The 18326-nt window shown below is 37.7% G+C and overlaps 1 protein-coding gene across 1 annotated transcript in view; it reads right to left on the minus strand.

Moving 5' to 3' along the window:
- DENND4A (DENN domain containing 4A) overlaps nt 1-18326 on the minus strand; it is a 125780-nt gene that overhangs the window by 7786 nt on the left and 99668 nt on the right. Inside the window, exons 23-32 of the mRNA XM_061430118.1 lie at nt 16389-17488; nt 12294-12480; nt 8527-8621; nt 6736-6911; nt 6490-6636; nt 4966-5164; nt 4484-4738; nt 3439-3556; nt 2694-2856; nt 2466-2530 (exon numbers count right to left, since the gene is read on the minus strand). Of these exons, the coding sequence (XP_061286102.1) occupies nt 2466-2530; nt 2694-2856; nt 3439-3556; nt 4484-4738; nt 4966-5164; nt 6490-6636; nt 6736-6911; nt 8527-8621; nt 12294-12480; nt 16389-17488 (2505 nt within the window). The remainder of the gene's footprint in view (nt 1-2465; nt 2531-2693; nt 2857-3438; nt 3557-4483; nt 4739-4965; nt 5165-6489; nt 6637-6735; nt 6912-8526; nt 8622-12293; nt 12481-16388; nt 17489-18326) is intronic.

Genomic DNA, 18326 nt, shown 5'->3' on the forward strand with positions numbered 1-18326 from the left:
CGTAGCTGAGAGAGAGAGGGATAGTTCTCTTCTTTTCTCTGGCTGGCTTGTGGGATCTTAGTTCCCTGACCAAGGGTTGAATCCAGGCTGCAGCAGTGAAAGTGCTGAGTCCTAACCACTGGACTGCCAGGAAGTTCTCTTTTATTTTTCTTATAAGGATACTATCCCATCCTGGAGGCTCCAACCTCCTGATGTAATTACTTTCCAAAAACCATCACAGGGCTTCAATATATATGAATTTTTGGGAGGGGGACACAAACATGCCATCTATAACAAAGTGTTAATTCTTCTTTAAACATTTGGTAGAATTCACCATCTGGTCCTGTGGGAGAAGATTTTTGTATGCTAACCCAATCTATTTACTTGTAACAGGTCTATTAAGATTTTCTAATCTTCAGTCAGTTTTATAGTTTATGTCTTTCTAGGAACTTGCTTGTCTCTTTTAGGTTATCTAATTTGTTGGTATATCATTATTTATTATAATTCTTTTTATTTCTGTAAGGTCAGTAGGAATTATCCCCCCTTTATTCCTGATTTCAGTAATTTGAATCTTCTTTTTCTTAGTCTAGCTTAAAGATTTTTCAGTTTTGTTGATCTTTTGTTTTTTGGGGGGCTGCACTGGGAGGTGCGGCACGTGGGATCCTAGTTCCCCAACCAGCGATTCGACCTGTGCCCACTGCCTCGGCAGCGTGGGGTCTTAACCACTGGACTGTCTAGGAAGTCCCTATTGGTCTTTTTACAGAACAAACTTTTGATTTCAATCAGTTTTTCTATTAAAAAAATCCCCCCCCTTTTTTCTCTAATTTATTTATTTCCACAAATATTTATTTCCTTCTCTCTGCTTGCTTTGGGTTTAGGTTGCTCTTCTTTTTCTAGTTTCTTAAGGTAGAAACTGCTTTTAATGAATCTCAAAGTTTTGGTATATTGTATTTTATTTTCATTTATCTCGAAAGTATTGTCTCATGACTTTTTGGACCAATTTGTTATTTAGGAGTGTGTTGTTTAATTTCCATATACTTGTGAATTTCCTGTTTTCCTTCTATTATTGATTTCTCTTTTCCTTGTAGTGTGGTTAGAGAATATACCTTGTATGATTTCCAAGTTTTTAAAATGTATTGGAGACTTACTTTCTGGCTTAGCGTTTGGTTTCTCTTGGACAATGTTCCACGCGCAGTGGAGAGAATACTGGACAATGTTCCACGTGCAGTGGAGAGAGTACTGGACCGTGTTCCATGCACAGTGGAGAGAGTACTGGACAATGTTCCACGCGCAGTGGAGAGAGTACTGGACAATGTTCCACGTGCAGTGGAGAGAGTACTGGACCGTGTTCCATGCACAGTGGAGAGAGTACTGGACAATGTTCCACGCGCAGTGGAGAGAGTACTGGACAATGTTCCATGCGCAGTGGAGAGAGTACTGGACCGTGTTCCATGCGCAGTGGAGAGAGTACTGGACAGTGTTCCATGCGCAGTGGAGAGAGTACTGGACAATGCTCCATGCGCAGTGGAGAGTGTGTGTTTTGCGTTGGCTGGCGCATTCTGTAGGTATTCCTAGGCCTAGCTGGTTCACAGTGCAGTTCGAGTCTTCTGTTTCCTTCTGATCTACTGCCTGGTTGTTCTACCCATTACTGAAATATCCAACTATTAATATTTTGGCTGAATGTCTATTTCTCCTTCCAGTTCTGCGGGTTTTTACTTCATGTATTTGAGGGCTCTGTTGTTAGCAGCATATATAATTCTTATAAATAATTAATAATTCTTGGTGGATTGTTTCATCATTATAAAATGTCCTTCTTTGACTCTAAATTCTACTTTGTCTGATTCTACTTTGTCTAGCCTCCTTGTTAATATTACTTGCATGGAGTATCTTTTTCGATCCTTTTAAAAACTTTCTATTTGTGTCTCTGACTCTAAAGAAGCCAAGCACAACTGAGAGATGATGATCAACCAAAAATGTTTGAGACCTCCTAAAATACATACTTAGCTATCTTATATCTTTTCTGAAACAAGCTTAATGCCATTAGTGATATGACACAATAGTTAAAAGCATAGGACTGGAAATTAAGACTGCTTGGTTCAAATATGGCTCTGTTATTGTTGTGAAACCCAAGTTCAAGTTACTTAACCTCCTGAATCCTCAGCTGCCTCAATAATAATATGGAAATGATAATAGTACCTACCCCATAAGACTTTTGAGAATTATATGAGATATAGTGTGGAAGGTACTTGCTACAATGTAAGGCACATAATAAGCCCTCAAAAAATGTTAGCTTTCATTATTTATCATTGTTACTACCAACATGACCAAAATATCAAATTATCTTTTACATTATATTAAAAGAGAAAGCATTCTAATATATTAAATATAATCTTATATTAAACTAATTAATACTACCAGTATAAAAACATTTTGAAAACTATACCATGGTATATAAGTATTATATGTTTTATATTATGCTGAATTACCTATATCAATGTTTTCTCTTCCCAGTGCCACCAGTGAGAGAAATAGTATTTCTCTATATAAACTCCTAGGGGAGAAAAGGAATGGAGAAGATAGATATTACTATTCATACATCTGTATATATCTATAAAAATTTTTATGTTAATATAAGCATGAGATATTCTAACAAGTCACCAAACAATATGAATCTGCTTAGAGGAACAATATATTCACTTAAGAGAATGACTTACCTCTGTCTTTTAAAATGAGGACATTTATTCAGTGTGTCTAAAATCTGACTCATTGGTCCATAGACATCATTCATTTTAATGCTTTTGACCATATTTTTCAACAGTTCCTGGTTAAATGAATTATCACCTTTTTGCAATAAATGGACCATTGGATACTTTTGGGCTGTAAAAGAACAAAAGAGCAGATGAACAAAAGTGTTCTGTGTATAAAGCAGAATGTAATTAAGCAGCAACTGATAGCTATTTAAAAAGCTACGAAGCGGTAAAAATAAGGGCAATAGATAAAAGAACTGAAATCTAAGAATGAAGAAAGCAAAGAAAAAAAGGAAGAAATAAACAATGATAAAAATAAGCTTTTTGTGGTCTCAAATACACAGTAACTAAAAATACTATTTTCCATAATACAGCCCCTGGAAGGAATTTTACATCAGCAGCCTGGGATGGAAACAAAAAAACAGGTAAAAAGAACAGGGACAAGCGATGTGCTAAAAATGGAACTCTACAAAATATAACCCCTCCACCACATACAGAGCATCACTCAAAAAACGGAAACCCCTTGACTTCCATAGTAGATAACACTAAAAACATCAAGCTTAACACTCACTCTCAAACAAAAGAGTACGATTTTGACCTGTAAGACAAAAAGTAGTATAATAAAAGTCAGTTACACATTAGTTTAGGCTATTTAAAGCAAGTAGAGAGTACTCTTACATGAAGGAAACGGGCATTCTATGACAGCACTTACTGTGCGCATTCCAGAGGATGTACAAGGGCTGTCCTGGATCCTGATGTAATTTCATATTGTCCCACAACATCTGTATTAAAACATATTTACTGTCTTCAGACATACAGTGGCGAGGAATCTGGGTTGAAGAATAAAAAAATACTCATTAATGATCCTTACATGATAATGTTTTGTAAATATTTTATAAAGATCCTTAAAAATATTTTTTAGGATGTATGGGTGCAAAAAAGAAAAGAACAGAAAAACCATTGGTTTGTATGCATTTTATAACCTACTGAAGGGAGACGACCTGAGTTGAGAAGTCAGTGGTCCCTAAAGTTGCAGATTTAACAAAGTACTAAGATCATGAAAAGTTAGTTTTGACCAGCTTTCGACTGAGGCTCCACAGAAAGATAAATCCAGAAGCCCCATTCTCCAACATTTTAAGACCCTAGCACAGATACTCTGACTGAGTTAACCTCTCAGTCACTCCTTCACTGTTTGGATGTGCATCCAAACACATGCACAATCATAGACGTGAAGTATAAGAAGAGAGAACACAAAGCTCCTAAACTGAGACACCTTGCCCTTTAGTGGCAGTGATGGCATAATGAAAAAGAAAAAAACATAAAAAAAATCCAAGTGAACATACAACAAACTACCTAAACGTTAAATGAAAATTTAGAGGAATGAAGAGGACGGTAGCTGGCACATGACTGCAATGTGAATTACAGCCGTCCTCCTAAAGCGTTAGGCTTGTTCTTGGAGGAGATGTGAGGCATGAGTGGGGCCAACTCACAAAGTCATCTATAAGAGTCATTTACAGTTTATTCTTGAGGCTATAACAAAAAGCCAAGCCCATTTTGTGTAAACTTTTATAAGAAGTCCAAAAAACATGACTGTCTTACTGCTGAACTGCAAGAAGAGAAATTATTTACAACAATTTTATTGAATCGGATGGTTATTAAAAATATTTAGCATAAAATTACTTTTTTGTCATTAGGAACATGCAAACATTACAGTGGTGATAGCAGCACTGAATTTTAGCTAATTCTTACTCTCGTACCTTTGAATACTTGTTACAATGCTCAGAAGAAAGAATCAGTCCAGGTAAATTACTGGGTAAGTCAAGACGTCTAAAATACCACACCAGGTTCCAAAAAACAATTGGATGATGGTCCACGAAGTCTGCCACTGTTATTGCACGATCACCTTCGTTTTCCAGTAAGCTTTCAAGTTCCTTCCACACCACTAGTGGGCTAAGGTATGGAACAGTGATAGGATCTGGACTTGGGAGGTGCCATTCTAATCCTAAAGAATCCTGTTGAGTAAATAAAAACTGTAAACAGCAAATACAAGAAGATGATACTAAATCATTCTTTTACATGCCTGTCAGTGACTTCCACATAATTAGAAATGTAATTGTATAATATAACAAGATACCCTTCTTAATAAAATTGAAGCTTATGAGGCTGTTTAGTACAAGGGGAACAAAATCAAATGCAAATTATCAATATCCAAACTGTAAAAAAACACCGAAACACGTACCGCAGCGCCTTGTAAGGTGGTTGGCAGGCTGCCTGTAGGAACGAGCTTCTGCCCGCCAATGTCTTCCTGATCCAAGGTGCCATAAGTACTAACACTCCTGGCCATTGGAAATAACGGACATTTTGACATAGCTGCTTTTGATCTATCAGCAGGGATCTGAATACTTCGGGCACATGTATTTTCCAGCGGCTTAGATTTGCTTGGGCATTAAAAAAGGAAAAAAAAACCATATCATTCTCTAGATTTATTTTATTTCATCTGACCACGTTCTCTTTAGAATCAGGGCTGCAGGTAGCAAAGTGAAACAAAGGAAAGATGTAGTCTGGCTTTGTCTTGGGAAAAAGGACACAGTTTAAAGTAGCTTAGTCATGTTAAATTTCCTTTTTATCCAGTAAATTTTAAATGTAAGTCATTCATTTGTTCAAAACATTTAGTGGACAACTTATACTGAGAAACCACAGCAGGCCCAGGGATACAAGGCAGAAACAACAGGCACCTATTCCTCCAGGAGTCAGAACTAGTGGGAGACAGCCAAAGAAAGGGCCACAGCAGACCTGTGATGAAAGAACACACACACCCAGACTCGCAGTCCTGTAGTCTAAGAGTCAGGATGAGAGCAGGCTGGCAGGCCACGCCAGCCCGCCAGTCCCACGTATGCGTTTTCTTCTGCATATGCAGTTTCCAGTGTGACTTCTTCTGCCCCGCCCTATCTGCTGCATTGGGCACTTCTCCAAAATGCAGATGATACTAGCCTTTGTTCTAAGCACAGATTTACTTGTATTAGGCTTACTGTATAATTCTTAGTTTGATTTTGACAGTTCATCTAACAGCTCCAAATGTTTTCTTAGCTTATTAAACATTCCTAAGTAGAAAATTAAATACTACAAAGTAGAAATATGTTAGTACTGACTTAATTCCTCAAGAGAGAGATAAGAGAAAGATGTTCATTATAAACTTCAAGTTTCTACAGAATTTTTACCTTTAAAATAATAAACATTATCATATGTGAATTATACAGCTTAAGCTCTGGGGATTCTTGAGGTATAAACTTTTAAAAATCATTTATTTACTTATGGCTACACTGGGTCTTGTTGCTGTGCGTGGGCTCTCTGGCTGTGCTGAGTGGGGCTACTCTTTGTTGTGGGCACAGGCTTCTCTGCGGTGGCTTCTGTAGTTGTGGAGCACGGGCTCTGACTGTGGGGCTCAGCAGCGGTAGTGCGCGGGCTTAGCTGCCCTGTGGCATGTGGGATCTTTCCGCATCAGGGATCAAACCCGTGTCCCCTGCATTGGTAGGCAGATTCTTAACCACTGGACCACCAGGGAAGCCCATAAAGCATCAACTATTAACTGTTGAAACATTTAGATTATTAGAGAATTTCAATATTATTTTAATTAGGAATAAGAATTTAAGATAATAAATCTATTATATAGAGAGATTTAAATCTTAAAATGGTCAGCTAATTTTTCTGTCATAAATGGAAATATATATGTTGTTAACATATAGTTCCACATAAACATAATTACCTATTCAGATCAAAACTCCCGTGAACAGAGAGAAGAGATGTGTCAAGACCAGAGGTTGATGTTGAGATGCAAGACTGCCTTGTCTGACTTGAAAAGGAGGATGGAAAATGTATATTTTCTGTAGATGGACTTGACTTCAAAAAGTATCTGTAATGTGAAAGAAAGGAGCTTTTTGAGAAAAGAGACAATCTAGGAAACATGATCCTTAAACAAGAAGGAAAAAAAAAACAAAACATAAATCATTACCTTCCAGGTCGTCTTAAATCTCTTATCTCTATATTCAGAAAGGGCAAGAAAAGATTGCCACAAAACGGGCAGGTAGTATTGAGATTTGAGTCATCTGCTGTCCAGCCAGCCATGATTTCCTCATCGTGGACGAGACAATCGCAGGTTTTACACCGAGAGCAGCTTGAGATAAGGACCTTTGGGAGAAATTAGCACTTTACAAAGTAAGCTAGTGAGTGCATAAAATTATTTCAATTAACAAGTCTATTGGAAAACTAAAATTCAGAATGATTTAGAAGTTGCAAACAAAAAAATGGATTATCATCAGTACATTATATAATACACTAACTATTTCAGCTAAATCTATTCCAAAATTTTTGCCTGAAAGGGAAACTTGCATTTAAAGTGAGCATCTTTACCATTATGCTGCTGCTGCTAAGTCACTTCAGTCGTGTCTGACTCTGTGAGACCCCAGAGATGGCAGCCCACCAGGCTCCTCCATCCATGGGATTTTCCAGGCAAGAGTACTGGAGTGGGTTGCCATTGCCTTCTCCATACCATTATAATTATGTACTATAAAATGCGCCATGATTTTATTTGGCTTCCCAGGCTGTACTAGTGGTAAAGAACCCGCCTACCAATGCAGGAGACATAAGAGATGTCAGTCCCTGGGTTGGGAAGATCCCCTGGAGGAGGAGGGTATGGCAACCCACTTCAGTATTCTTGCCTAGAGAACCCCATGGACAGAGGAGTCTGGAGGGCTACAGTCTACAGGGTTGCAAACAGTTGGACACGACTAGAGACTTAGCATAGCACACACACAAACAAACACACAATTTTATTAATGGAAAACTAAACCCAAGCATTCATTTGTTAATACACAAAATAGGTACTGGTAATTCCATGTTATAGATCTGTGCTACTCAAAGTGTGGTCACCAGAGAAGAGGTGGTCTACAAACTCTTACTGGTTTGTGATGAGCTAAGTAAAGAAACTGAGAAGAGGATCTGGGGACCTATAAAGAAACTGGTCATGCCTGAAACAGCTAAGTTGGTGATCAACAGATTTTACAAGAGTATCAGCCATGACAGATTGGAAATTAAAAACATCAACAACCAAAAAACCCCTGGTCTTTCATTACAGACAGTTTAAGAAGCATTGCTAGAGAAAAATGTAAATACTGTTGTAATTACATTAATAAAATATAGAATTCCTGAAGCCATCAGAAACTCTGTAAATTGCAACATTGGTGTTCATCATTTATTTCCAACTACATGCAAATTTATTTTCCAAATTTATGCAAATTAGTGTGAAATAGCAACACTCACAAATGTATTTGGAAGCAATTTTTGCACAAAAATTAGGGGAAAATTTTAAAGTATAAAAGTAAAACCTTTTCACTGTAAGAAAATGGGATATAGCAGCATATCCAGCAGATATATATATTATACTGATACAAAGAATGAAAAACATGATGGAAAAAGTGGACACATATGCCAAAACCGCTCCCAGTATCCTCATCCAAAAAGTGTGCCTACAGTGAAACTACTTGAAAGTGTTTAAGAAGCGAAATAACTATTGAAAGAGGACATACATCAAACAAAGGTCAGATATAAATGCTGAAAATAAAAGGGCTATCAAAGTATGGAACTTTTCTAAACAGAAAGTCACAGACATTTTAAGTTTATTCAGGTGTAATACACATTCTGAAATTTTCAGATGCTATATATTTATCACTCTACCAGAGACTATCAATATTTAAGAAATTTTATTAAGTAACACATGAAGATATTCTTTTGATTAAAATTGTACCTCCATTGCATAGTTCTGGAAGATATTTGTATTACTCGTGTTGCAGGAAGATGCCACCTCTGATTTCCCAGGTAAGGCAAACTTGGATAAGGATCCTGTTCATTATTAAAAAACAAAGAGCAAAACCATTAAAATTAATAAGAAAGGATGTGAGAATCTCTCACTCTCATAAATTCTCTGGTAAATTATCAAACTGTCCTATTTAAAATTTAAGAAAAAACACATAAATAATGAAAAATGTTTTTCAAGTGTGCATTTGTCTTTTGCGTATACACCTAAGGAAATGTGTTTTAATTCATTACTCACTTATTTTCATTACTCACTTATTAAGCATGTTGCATGTACAGGCTAGAAGGCATACTGGTTGTTTGTAATTACTATTTTGCTGTTTCTATTCTTACATGTTTAAGATATAAGAAAGTGTTTAGTTCTAAGGTTTAAAAAGTATAAAACAGCTGATCTTATTTCAGATCATGAAAAGAATTACTGGCAACTTTCTGCCTTGTAAGGCTCTTTAAAATCTCTAAGAGTAATCTTGCTCTTAAGCACTAGGCAAGAGTTTCCAAGTATATTCTCAACAGCAAAGAGATGTGAGGAGGTATTAAAATAACAACAAAAAGTGAGAACAGTTCTGTGGTCAAGTCGATTGCTGACAGTGGCTATATCTAGTTAGGAAAACTGGAGGTAATCTACACTTTTTTCTCTGTAGTTACTACATTTTATGAATGAACACTGGTATTTTTATAAATATAAAGGTATTAAAACAAAGTAAAGGTATAAACTAGTGGTTCCAAGAAACAGAGAGGACAGGAGAACATGAAATACCCCCATGGGGATGCAATCAGCATAATCCAGACTAATGATCCAACTGCTTCAGCAAATAAATCACAAGAGGAAAAAAAGCTCTAGACCTTCGTTAGCAGAAGCCCCTGCCTCACAGAGATGCAGAGAGAGCTGAAGCCTCATATCATCCTAGATGCTTAGAAAGTTATCTGCAGTTCTTTCCTGATGGTCTTCCAACAACCTTCTGTAATTCCACCTCCCTCTGCTAAAGCTAGTTCAAAATTGCTCTCTATTAGCCTTGACTAATTCAATCATTTATGCTGGCAGTCTACCTTTTGTATCTAATCAATCTACAGCACAGAATATTCTTTTTAGCAAAGTGAATCAGGATATGAGGTTATCTTATTTAGTTCAATAAACTCTTCTTGGATGTTAGAAAAAAATAAGGGGGAGCTAATCACCTGATTATATGACAAGTGGGGGAAAATACAGGGAATGAAGAAGAGAGGGAGTTAACAGACATCAAACAATGCAACAAATAGACCCTGTCTGGGTCTCAACTTGAACAAACCATCTATAAAGAGTTTTATGAGATAGTTGTGAAGGTTTAAACTATGTATATATTTTATATATTATGTAATAACCTTGACACATTAAGAAATATGATGATATTACAATTTTGTTTAAAAAAATGTTTCACAAAAGATACATACTGTGAAAAGTGAAAGTTGCTCAGTTATGTCCAACTCTGTGACCTCATAGACTATACAGTCCATGGAATTCTCCAGGCCAGGATACTGGAGTGGGTAGCCTTTCCCTTCTCCAGGGGATTTTTCCAACCCAGGATTGAACCCAGGTCTCCTACACTGCAGGCAGATTCTTCACTAACTGAGCTATCCTCTAAGGTCTAAAGGGCTTCCTTCCCTTGTGGCTCAGCTGGTAAAGAATCCGCCTGCAATGCGGGAGACCTGGGTTCAATCTCTGGGCTGGAAAGTTCCCCTGGAGAAGGGTAAGGCTACCCGCCCCAGTATTCTGGCCTGGAGAATTCCATGGACTGCATATAGTCCATGGGGTTGCAAAGAGTTGGACAGGACTAAGTGACTTTCACTTACATACTGTATGACTCCATAAAAATGTTGAAAAATGGCTGGCTATAGTGTTAAGATAATGCTCACCTGTGCAGGGAGTGGGGAGTGGATGTGGGCATGAGACAGGGCTCTGGGTGCTGTTATTGAACTGTTACCTTAACCTGATACTGGTTATTCAGTTGTTCTCAATTTATGACATGGACAATATTTACATACATAAAAATGCACACAGTACATGTATAACAGAGTAATAAATTTCTTAAATAAACAAAGTAACTTTAATAAAAAGTTAAAAAAGACATAACATTAAAGTCCTTATGTTTTAGAAACACACGCTGAGTATTTATGATAAAATTGTATATTGTTTGGGACTTCCTTTAACATAACTCAGTGGGGCAGGAAGCAATGTTGGCAGCAGAAGACAGAGGGGACAAGATAAAATGAGACTGGCCATTTGTTGGCAAGTGCTGAAGCTGCATGAAGGGTACATGGAGTTTGTTGTGCTATTCCTTCTACTTTTGTGATTGCTTGAATACTTCCACAATAAAAGCTTTTTAAAATAGTAAAGGTGCAAACTTAAAAAACGTTATAGTGCGTTCATTCCTCACATCATATACCAGGATAAATTTCAAATGGATTAAATATCTAAATCAGGAGTCAAATCTACCTTTGTATGATCACAAGAATGATTTTTACATTTTAAAAGCACTGTTAAATATATATATATATATCCCACAAAACTTAAACTATTTACAATATGGCCCTTTATAGAAAAAGTCTGCTGATCCCAGAAAATGTTAGAGAGGGAATGAGAGAAGCATTGAAGAAAGTAGTGCTGAACCTAGGGGAAGGCAGAGTCTTTTCCAAAGACTCAAAACCCAGAAGTAACAGGGCAAAAACTGATACAAAACTGAAGACGTTTATGTGGGGGAAGAAAACCCCGAAATTTGACACAGTTGGAAAAAGCATCTGCCACTGATATAAAAGGCAAAGGATTAATTCCCTAACAAAAAAGAGCTATTAAAACTTAAAAAAAAGATGGTGGGGGGACCAACAAGTGAAAGTTAAATGTAGGCAAAAGACAGTTCACAGACATAGTTCCTGAATGTACAAACAGATATGCAATTTAATTTATAAAATAAATATAAGTGAATATTAACTGAAATACACTCTTCACCTATCAGATGGCAAAAATCCATAAGTGTGCTAAACATATTTTCTTCACAAGGCTGCTGGGAAATAGGTATTCGTCTACACTACCTGTGGGAATACAAAATTATATACCCCTGAGGAAGGAACTTGGCAGTATCACTTCCAGGAAGAACTTGGAAGCATCTTCTAAAGCTACCTTGGCAAAAAAATAATATGGCATATGTGCATCACAGCGTTATTCATAACAGTTAAAGACAGCATTTAAAGTCCATCAACAGGGAAGTGGTTAAGATAAGCTGATACCGTCACACGTGATGAACACTGCGACCTTAAACATGAGAGGGGGACAGTGCTATGTGATGGTACGAAATGTTCTTCAGAACACGGTGTTAAGTGAAAAAAGCAAGTAACAGTTAATTGTTTAACAGTTATTTTACCTTTTGAGTGAGAAGACAAGGAGGTATGAAGAACACACAAACACAACACACATGCTTTTAAAGAAGTATATATTTTTTAACAAAGCAACAACGAAAGGATAAATCAAAAATGAACAAAAATGGCTGCCTCGAGGGACAAGGAGAAAACAAGCCGAAGGGATGAGGATGGAAGCCAGAGCTCTCTCCAAGCGCCTTGGTTCTCTGTTGCGTTGAGCCATGCAAATCTTTTACAAAATTAAAAATATAAAGGAGGAAAAGTAAAGGTACCACATATCAAATGCAGGACGACAGAAGGGTTTGCACAAACCTTCTAAGGAGGCAGAGCCTTCCAGGCTTGTTCTGCTGAAATCAACTCCCTTAGTCCCTGAAGTGGCGCTGCTCTCCTGCGAAGTGGCTCCTTCCAACTCATGGCAGACATCTTCATCTGTTAAAGAGGTAGATTCAGAATCCTGGGCTCCCACTGAAGAAAGACTGGTACGGTCAGAACTTTGATCCTAAGGACATAATTGTAAGCTTAATTTCCTTCATATTTAAAGTTATTTAAAAGGTCACTTCTAAGGCAGAGGAAATGCCTAATTACTCAGATGATCATTAATCAACATTATAACTTCTAGGGGAAAAATAAAACCAATCAGTTTTACAAGGTCATCCTAATTTGGACAAACATGAGCTGGAGATCAATTTTTACGGCAGCATTTCTTAGATCAAAGCAGATACCTGTTAGATAACTGTTAACTTTAAGCCTTTATTGCTAATTTTCTTCCCTGCAAATCCTGGTCCAGGATGATATCACCAGAAAATTACATTTTATTCTATTTGTTCACATTTTGTTCTTTTCCATAGCAATCCAGGTTATTATTCCTGGATCCCATGAAAGTTACTGTGTAGTCTGGGTACTGTTATAATCTCTTGGAGAATGTTGTGCTATTGTTTTAGCAGTCAACTGAGTTACCTTCAGCTCGTAATTTGTGTTTTGATTTTTGTAGGTGGTGACTTAGTCCTCAGTTTAATTCTCTAAGCTTTGTCCTCCATGCTGGTCTGCAAGTATGCCATGCACGTGTAAGCTCAAGAGTGAGGCGGATACTTGTGTGGGTCACACACAGAACCAGGAATCCTTCTCTCACAGCTTCCCCTCATACTCTCCTGCCCAGAGACCCCCTTCCCTGGTTCCTCTCTCCAGGAAATATGGGGATTCTCCTGAAGTTTTAGCTGCCAGGATGCCAGGCCACGCTGTGACAGGGACCTGCTCTTGGGGCAAAGATGCATGAAAAAGAAAATGGGAAATTTTCCCCACAATCTGTTGCTTTTATTTTTCAGAATCCTTAGATAGTTGCTGTTTTGTATTTTGTCTGGAGTTTTTAGTTGTAAGTTGAGGGATGAGTTTTAGTGGCCTTATGTTACCACAGTGGAACTAAAATTTTCACCCAAAATTTTAAAGAATATTTTTGCTGGGTACAGAAAAACACGTCTGCAGCATTTTCTTTCAGTACTCTGATCAAGATGTTTTTCCAGCATCTTTTGACATCACTTTCTATTCAGAAGACAACTGTTAGTCTTCTTATTGTTGCTTTTTTTAAAGAAATTAATGCTTTGAGAAACTTACTTCCAAATTACTTTTATGTGTTTTTAAGTCCTAAAGAGCATCCAAGAAAAAAACATATACAGTTTCCATAGGAATAAGGACAAAAAATGGAGTTGAAGACTGCCCCAAATGATATTTCCTAAAGGAAAAAAATGTAATATTTAACTTTTTTTTCTTGAGGCAGGGTAAGTGAACAACATACATAATAAATAAAATTTTCTTACTTTACAAGGAGGAGGGACTATGATCCTGTTTTTGATGCATATTAAATACAAAATCCACTGTTCTGATCAAGATGAGGGAAAAAAGATCATTCTTCAACACTTCAGCTCTCATGCAATGAAACCCAAAGGTCTGTTGAATCCACCTTTTCGATTCATGTACTGCCTATACTTTCTCTTCTGAGACACATTTATGGCATAGGCATTTACGGAGCCATCCACCTTTTTCCCTTTTGTGGAGGTAAATCCCATTAACGTCATCATTTCTATTCCTCTCTCTGTTGTGCCCTCTGTCTTCCTCAGTTATCTGACGTTCTTTGCTCTTTATTTCTTTCTCCTCCTCAGCTCTTCTTTCTTTCAGTTGAGAAGGGGAAGGAGATGTGGATCTCTGTCGTCTTGGGGACCTGGAACGCCTTCTGTGTGGTCCAAGAGCGGCTTCTCCGACCTCGCTCCCAGGACCGCGACTCTCGGCCCCTGGCCCCTGCGTTTTGGCCCGGGACCGCCTAAGCTCCCTCTGTGGGGAGCGGCTGTGGCTGCGAACCATTTGGAATCCTCCTTCAGTACAAGTTGCCCCGGAAACGTATTGTTGGTCTTTTGAAGGTAATATATACCTTTTCTTTGGCTCCTTTTAAGATTTTCTTTGTATTTCATTTTCGTCTAACATTAGATGCCTATTTTGGCACTTATTCTGCCTGACATTCATGTATCTTCTAAATATGTGAGTTGACATCTTTAATCACTTTTGGAAAATTTGCGGCAATTAGCTTTTAAAATTTTCTTTCTACCCCGTTCTTTCTTCTTCTGGAACTCAATTACATCAATGTTAGGCAGTTCCACTAAACTGCACATTCTTTCCAATATTTCCCCTTTTTTTTCTGTATATACTTCCATGTGGATATTTTCTACTAACTCCCATCAAGTTCACTAATCTTTCTTCTCCTGTGTTTTGTCTGCTGTTAAATCCAACAACTGTATTCTTAATTTCGCATCTTTTTCACTTCTAGAATTTACACTGGTTCTTTTCAATAGATGATTATCTGGGGAAATTTTCCATCTTTCTAGCTTTTTTTTTTAACCCTTTCCTCTATTTTCTTGGACATATTGCAATTACTTCCACGTATCTTGCTAATTCAAATATTTAGATCACCTGAAGGTCTATTTCCTCCACCATCTGTTTTTCCTGTTTTTAGTTATGGGCCTTGTCTCTCAGTATGGCTGTTTTTTCTTTTGCTGCACTGGGTCTTCATTATGGCGCGTGGGCTTCTCTTGCTGTGCAGCGCAGGTCTAGAGTATGTAGACTCTACTCACAGCACACAGGCTAAGTTGCTCTGTGGCATGGGGGATCTTAGTTTCTCAACTAGGAATTGAACCCATGTCCCCTACATTGGAAGGCAGAACCACTGGATCACCAGGGAAGTCTGTCAGTATAGCTATTTGTAATTGAATTTTAGAATATAAAAACTTCATAGAAAAAACTGTAACTCCAGTTAATGTTCTGTTCCTCTGGAAAGGACACACTTTTTCCTGTTAAAGCAAAGGCTGATTGGTTTGATCTAATCACAGACTGAGCTGAGTCCAGCACAGGCTGCAGTTTTGGTCAAGTACAGTCTACCTTTGGTTTGCTCGTGTTCCTAAGGCATAGCTCTGCAAGAATTTGAACTAAGGGCCTGGTGTGTGTACCAAAGATTCCCTGCCTCCACTCCCCTCAGCTCACAGCAGTTAAATTATTGTATTCCCAGCACCATAAAATTGCCGAGAACTTTGTTTTATCAGAGACTTATTGCTTACCTTTTCATACTGTTTCATGCATTATTTGGAAAATATCTTGAAAGAAAAAAAACTTGTGTATCTGAGGACTCTCAAATTTGTCAAAGGGACAAATATTTTTGTCTCTCCAGTTCCACAAGATCCCCAAAGTCCTGCTGGCCCCCTCACCTCTCCACAGTCCTCTGATAAGACAAAGCCTGAATTTGCAACCTTTTACTCTGTGCTCAGAATAAGCAAATACCCTCATGGAAAAAGTAGCTATAGGACTTCAGCTCATCTCTGCAATTCTCCTCTCTAGAATCTCGCCCATCTATTTTTTGTTGTTTTAGCAGTTCTCTGATGACGTTAAGCAAGTACTTAAGGGTACCTACTCCAGTATTCTGGCCTGGAGAATTTCATAAACTGCATAGTCCATGGGGTCGCAAAGAGTTGGATGTGACTTTGACTTCACTTCTATATTTCATCTAGCTTTTTGCTTTGGGAGGTATGTGGGCGTATCACAAGGTACTCCATTCTAACCAGGAAGAGAAATCATACGCCTAGCTGGTAATTTTTGAAGGCAATAAATAATGAAGCTCAGTAAGCACTTTTATTCCAGCTACAAATCACTTTCTTTCAAAATTGAACTACAAATATAACCTTAGTTGGTGAATTCTTTCCTTTTGAAGTTATTATTCAAGTTCAAATTCTGATACTTACAAACCTTATGCATCCAAGAGTCCTTTCTGTAAAGCTGTATTTTAGGAGAATGGTAAAACACATCTTTGCAAGCAAGGGACTTCTGGTGGTAGAGGAGGGTAAAAGGAAACGCAGAAAATACTAATAAACCTACCTTTGATGATGTGGTGTACATGGTGAATCTTGAATACCATTTGCTTGCTTTCTCGGCAACTCCTTTTCCAGCAGTGAACATACTGTTTCTCAGAACATCTAGTTTAGGTACTAGTAGTGTGTCTAAATTAAATGAAGGTGATGAATGGGTTAATGCATCTTGAGATTCTTCCCTAAATGGACAGGTAGGTGAGAAGGCTGGAGAAGACCAGAGTCTATCCCTTGGCCTGTCCTCATTTTTTGAGTAACTTTTGGATTTGGTAAGTCTCACTGGTCTGGGAGAATTAGGAGGCAGGCTAGATCTTCTGCATGCCTTGACCAACGTTGGACTTTTCTTAGTGGTGACTTTATCATCACAGGCCCGTTGTAAATCAATGCTTGGTGTTCGACTTGTCAAAGGACTGCTCATGTTATTCATATACATCTCAATTTCTTCAGCTAAATCCCGCCTAGCAGATGGTGTTGAAACACTTTTGCTGTCATCCTCCTCCTCTTCCTCCTCCTCTTTTTGCTGCTGTTCAGTCTCAGCAACCAAAAGTGAGAGGGGATCAAATCCTGTGGCAACATCAGTTTTTTCAAAAGGTTTTATTGAAAAGCTGCTGTTCAAGCGTTGACTCCTCTTGGGATTTTGTGGAACAATGTACCTCGCTTTTGAAATATCTGTTTCATTGTCTAAGTCTTCTAAGTCAAAAATAACAGGAGAATCCACTTTATCTGTCAGACAATTAGAACCATCAAAAGGTGTATCATCATCACTCGATTCCTTTTCTACACTGTCTCTCTTTGATCTTAAAGACGGTTTTCCAATATTAAGACTATTTGGTCTTGTGCTTTTTGAGATTACATTTGAAAGAATTTTTGCATCAGCTCCTAATTTCTCAACCATGTTTCCAGGGTTTGCTTCCTGGTTAATTCTACTGAGCATAAGTCCCATCAGCACTCCTCCACTAAGGTTGCGGCTTCGATTTGCCCAGGACATTTGCTGCTGCAAATCAGGCTCATTGTCACTTTTATGTCTTTTCCTGAAGCATCTACTTTGAATGTTTCCTGTTTCATTTGCATCCTCAAAAGACGATATTAAGAGCGGCTCAGATGTGCTTTCTAAAAAACAAGAGAAGTGCTTTTAGCCATGAAAAATGTAATATGCAAATATAAGTTGTCTTAAATATTTAAGATACCAGTAATAAAAATGATAACAGCAAGAATTTATCAAGTACCTGCTATTTCACAGATGCTATACTAGGCACTTTATTTACATTATCCACCATAATCATTCCAACATCCTTATGGGTGGAGTAAAAGCTTATACTCAGAGATTAATTACCTAGCCCAAAGTTACCTAGCCCTTAAGTGACAGAAGTAAGTAAGTAAGTAAGTGTTAGTCACTCAGTCGTGCCCGACTCTTTGCGACCTCATGGACTGCAGCCCATCAGACTCCTCTGTCCATGAGATTTTCCAGGCAAGGATACTGGAGTGGGTTGCCACTGCCTTCTCCAAGGGATCTTTCCAACCCAGGAATCGAACCTGGGTCTCCTACACTGCAGGCAGATTCTTTACCAGCTGACCTACAAGGGAAGCCCTAACTGGAATTCAAATCAAATATGAAGGGTACTCTCTGAGATATAAGGATGCACTACTTTTTAAAATTTATAAGACTAATATTTACCCTTGGTACATTTATTATAACAACAATAATAATGAATTTATGTCCATTTCACCAAACTGACTAAATAACAATGGTTATACAATTGTGGTTGTGCTAGATAACCTTAAGATTCTGAGTCTTCTGCCTATAAAAAGAAAAATAAAACCAAAAACACTAAGCCAAACCAAAGACAGCTATGTGAGCTTTATAAATAAAACTTATTTTTAAAACTCTAAATCCTTATGACCATAGATGTGGCTAAATAATTTTACTTTTTCTTTAAATATTGATTCA

Source organism: Bos javanicus, chromosome 10 (genome assembly GCF_032452875.1).
Source record: "Bos javanicus breed banteng chromosome 10, ARS-OSU_banteng_1.0, whole genome shotgun sequence".
NCBI classification, from domain to species: domain Eukaryota; kingdom Metazoa; phylum Chordata; class Mammalia; order Artiodactyla; family Bovidae; genus Bos; species Bos javanicus.